At 49.5% G+C, this 4,216-nt stretch overlaps 2 protein-coding genes across 2 annotated transcripts; one reads left to right on the top strand and one right to left on the bottom strand.

Annotated features, from left to right (window-relative positions):
- Nucleotides 1–533: 533 nt before the first annotated feature.
- Nucleotides 534–1,348, bottom strand: LOC128276388 (cytochrome c oxidase assembly protein COX11, mitochondrial-like). Its single transcript, XM_053014851.1, has 2 exons — nucleotides 965–1,348; nucleotides 534–901 (listed from the first exon to the last, which is right to left on the bottom strand). Exons 1-2 carry the CDS (start codon nucleotides 1,346–1,348, stop codon nucleotides 548–550), a joined length of 738 nt encoding a protein of 245 aa, XP_052870811.1. The 3' UTR covers nucleotides 534–547.
- A 395-nt stretch (nucleotides 1,349–1,743) lies between these two features.
- On the top strand, nucleotides 1,744–4,210 carry LOC128276387 (fas-binding factor 1-like; the record flags this gene model as incomplete). The annotated part of the gene is made up of 2 exons (XM_053014850.1): nucleotides 1,744–3,774; nucleotides 3,843–4,210. Coding segments are annotated over exons 1-2 (2,399 nt in total), but the record flags the coding sequence as incomplete, so codon positions are not given.
- Nucleotides 4,211–4,216: the final 6 nt, after the last annotated feature.

Below are 4,216 nucleotides of genomic sequence, written 5' to 3'. Positions count from 1 at the left end.
TCGCATCATCAACGGTATCCAAGAAACAAACCCAACACAAAACCATTCGATGTTTCGTCGATGTTTTCCTAGTGATTTTCATCGAAACCGCATCTTCTATTGCTTTATGTAAAAATTGTTGCGCGGTTTGTTATTAGACATGTTGTTTCGGTTTTCTTTCTTTAATCCGCAACACAGAATAGTTAATCCGTATTCCGTCAATGGGTTTATTCTCGAAGGACATGAAATATATTAATTTACAATTGTTTCACCGTGGCACCAAACAGATTCGGTACACAGAAGATAATCTGAAGAGAAATTACTATCAATCAATTATTGGAATTACTATCGAATAAATATAGAACTCACCACCAACTTCGTACTTGTGGTTTTGGGGCAGTTATCACCGTCGCTAAGAGGCGAAAACCTGCGTAACACGAAAGGTAAAATACTACATTAGAATGTTCAAGAATTTCCTTGCCATTTTATCATTTAGACCCTTTTCTATTGCTAAGGCTATGGCCACTAATTTCTTACCTCAGTCCACGGCCCGTCAGGCATTAGTTTGCTAAGAAGTTGCGACACGTGGCTGGCCGTCAAAACGCGGTAAATGTTTTCCGATGGCCGGCAATTGTATGTTGAGACCGTCTTTCGATTCAAAGAATGTGTACGATAACGTGATTGAGTCCACCAGCTCCATCTTCGGATCTTCGATAAACTCGGGGTCGATGTAGAAGAAAACCGGCAGGTCTACCTCCTCGTGCGGATTGAGCTGCTGTTCCTCGAAGCAGAAGCATTGTATCTTGTTGAAATAGGCACCGGCTTCGAACGGAATAACGTTGTACGTGCTGATACCGATCACCGGATGGTCGGTGGGATTCTTGGCAGAGTAGAACGCCAAAGCAGTCTCTCCGGGCACTACCTGTGAGAAAGGAGAGCATGTTTTAATGAAGACCCTTCTTCGCGTTTGTCACCTCTTACTAACCTTAATTTCGGTTTGCTGTGGCTTGAAATTCCATCGCATCGACGCCCCGATGTCGGCATTGAATTTAACTTTAATTATCCTATCCTTGATCTTCTTCATGGTTTCCACTTTTTCGCCATCGTGCCCCTGACTAGTCGTACCTCCGTAACTGTACGCTTGGCAAAACATCCGATACAACGGCACGGCCGCATAGCTTAAGCCCACGGTAAGTACGCCAGCTGCTGCGACATAGTATACCGTTGTCCGTATCCTAAAATTGCGGTCCGAATCTGGGCCCCTTCCGTTGAACCATCGCACCGGCGCCGACGGTTGATATCGGCATACTTTGGTAAGTAAACTTCTGACCGGTAATCTAAAGGCGGCACAGACACTTTTGGTTAACATATTCGTTTATGCTTATTTCATTAAATGAACACCTTAATATTGAATTTAACGCCTTAATAACATTTTTATCTACAGGACCACCGAGTTCGTGTTTACGCAAGGTTTGTTTTGATTTTGACTGTTATGTCACTCGTCGATCCGTCAACCGTCGTCGTTTATTTGTGTAGTTCACTACTTCAAGCCAGATCGTGATTCATCGAGTGTGAAAATGTTTTCGATACCTGACCATAGATGGCTCTGCTTGCAGTATCGCCGTTTGGATTGGCCGTTTCCTAGGAAACCGGCTTTTTAGCATTCAGTTGCATTTTCTGTGCATTATCACATACTGAAAGTAAACAATCTCCGAATTAAGTGCAGAAAACCATACTAAATCTTGCGGTAGTGTTAAATAAGTGATGAATTTTGATTTGGACGACCCTCTGGAAGGATTGCTCAGCGATGGCAGCAACGACAGTCTGTTTGGCGATGAAAAGACAAAAAAACCGGCACAAACCAGCAAACCGGGCAAGATGGAAGATTTGTTTGGTATAAAACCGACCGAGGCATCGAAGAGCGCCTTGAAAGCGGAGCAACCATCGACAGCTGCAAATAAAAGTCAACCCGCGTCACTGGACTATTCGAAACCGCCGAGCACCACCACCTCAACACAGCCCCAGCCGTCGAGCTTGACCTCTTTGCAAGGAAAAAAGCCAGCGACTCCGGTCAAAAAGACCGAGAACGCCACTTCTGGACTTAAGCCTAGCACACCACAGAAAAAGGAAATTTCATTCGACGACAGCGATCTGCTGTCGGATCTTGGCTTCGACCCCAAGAGACCGAGGGCAAAGTCAAGCATCCTAGATGATATACTGGGTGTTCCGATGGGGCCATCGACGAAAGAGGTCCCTTCGAAAAGCACACTGGCCAAACCTAGGCCAAGCCTTACGGTAGCCAAAGAGGAAGCACCGGCTACGGTTAAAAACGTTTCGCGTCAGTCGACGGAAACGTCCGACAACCTGCCACCGGAGAACACAATTTTGGGTGGGTACGCGCCAACTGGTGCCGCCCTGTCACGGCGTAGCGGTCGGCGAAAGTCGTCCGTGTCGGCATTAAACGATCCGTTGGGACTGTTTACCACGGAGGACAAAGCCGTCCGCCGCGAGTCTAAGCAACCGAAAAAAGGCGGAGCCGATTGGCTCGGTCTCAACGAGGACAGTGTTTCGAACGAAGTCGATCCTCTTCCGACGCCTGCGCCGAAACAGGTTGAACCTCCCGTATCCGTGGCCGCTGCGCCGATTCAAAAACCCGTTGAATTATCGGTGCCAGTTCGACACGAACCCGAACCGCCAAAATCGGAAGGCAAAATATCAGTCCAACCCACTATGCCGGATCCGCTGCTGATTTCCAGCACATTGCAGCTCGTAGACGCCGAGACAGAGAGCGCACTGGCCACAATGCAGCAGCAAGATTTTCAAATATCCGTGGCCAGCCAGATGAAGAGCCAGGAGAAGGCTCTTCTCGATATGCAGCAGAAGCAGCGCTCCATTTTGCACCGGCAGGAAGCGCAGTTCAATGAACTACTGCAGAAGCAAATGCATCGTCACAACGCGCTGGAAGAAGTGCTGACCAGGCAGCAGGAACGAATCAGCGCAAACATCCAGTTAATCATGAATCAACCACCACCGACGGCACTCAGCTCCCATCAGCCATACCCAGCCTCAGAAGGCGCACGGCACGAACCGCAGCCGGAGGATCTTATCACGAAGATCGAGTTGCAGTCGGATGTGAAGCGTCTCGAAATGGAAAAACTACGGCTCGAGGATTTGGTCTCAAACCTGACGACGAATCACGGCCAAGAGCTGTCGCTAATGGAGGCAAGCTACAGGAAACAGACCGGCTTTCTGGAGGAAAGTCTCAAAATAATGGAAGCCAGGCTGAAGAACGACAACAGAAAGCTGGAGGAGTTTTATCAACGCAAAATAGATGCCACCGAAGAAGCCAAATGCAAACTGGCACAAGATAACGCGGAGAAAATTCGAGAAATGGAGGAAAACCACCGGGGCGCGGTCGAAAAGACGAAGCAAGCGTACGAAGACAATCTGGAGCAGCTCCGTCAGGACCACCGGGAGGTGATCGGTTCGATCCGTGAATCGAAGATGCTCGAATTCTCGGTGGTACAGGAGAACCAATCCTATCTGCAGACGCTAAAGAATGCCTCCAGCTACCTGGAGAACGCGTCCGGTGATTTGCAGCAACTCCGCGACACGCTCCAAGAACAGATCGAGTACTGCCAAAAAGAGAAAGATCTCCAGCTGAAGGCCCGCGAGAAGCAACTGGAGGACCAGCAAAGACTCCTGGAGCGGACAAGGGCGGCCGCCAGCGAAGAGAAGGACCGTCTACTGAATCTGGTCGAAGCCCTCGAAAGTAAAGTGACCGAAATGACGAAGGTAGGATACGCGTCGGTGGGCGCCTTTTGCGTTTTATTCCACGTTCTCCAATTCCAATTCATCCACAGGTCTCGTCCGAGGAACGCTGGGAGTACCGGCAAAAGTGTGTCAAACTGGAAGCGGAACGGTCGAGCTTCGAAAAGGAGAAGCAATTTTTCAGGGAACGGCACCAGCACGAAGAAACCCGAATCGGGGAGCTAAAACAGGCGCAGCTGGACGAGAGCGCCCGGTTCAAGGAACTGCTGAACCAAGAACGACAGGCGCTGCTCGAGGAGAAGGCCAAATTCGAAACGATGGCTCAGCTCCACTCCAAAGGGCACTCTGGCGGCCCAGGGGCAAGCTCGCGGGCGGAAATCGAGGCTGCCGTAAAGGTTGCCGAAGAGGCAACGCACCAGGCGGACAAGGAGAAAGAACGTTTCCTGCAACTGCAGCGTCAGTTCGA

This window comes from Anopheles cruzii, unplaced genomic scaffold, assembly GCF_943734635.1.
Source record: "Anopheles cruzii unplaced genomic scaffold, idAnoCruzAS_RS32_06 scaffold01072_ctg1, whole genome shotgun sequence".
Lineage (NCBI taxonomy): Eukaryota > Metazoa > Arthropoda > Insecta > Diptera > Culicidae > Anopheles > Anopheles cruzii.
This window is presented reverse-complemented; position numbering and strand designations above follow the sequence as displayed.

Coding starts and splice junctions, on each gene's coding strand:
- LOC128276388 (XM_053014851.1), bottom strand. CDS start 1,348: ATGTTAACCAAAAGTGTCTGTGCCGCCTTTAGATTACCGGTCAGAAGT. Junction 902..964: donor CACAGCAAACCGAAATTAAG/GTTAGTAAGAGG, acceptor CCTTTCTCACAG/GTAGTGCCCGGAGAGACTGC.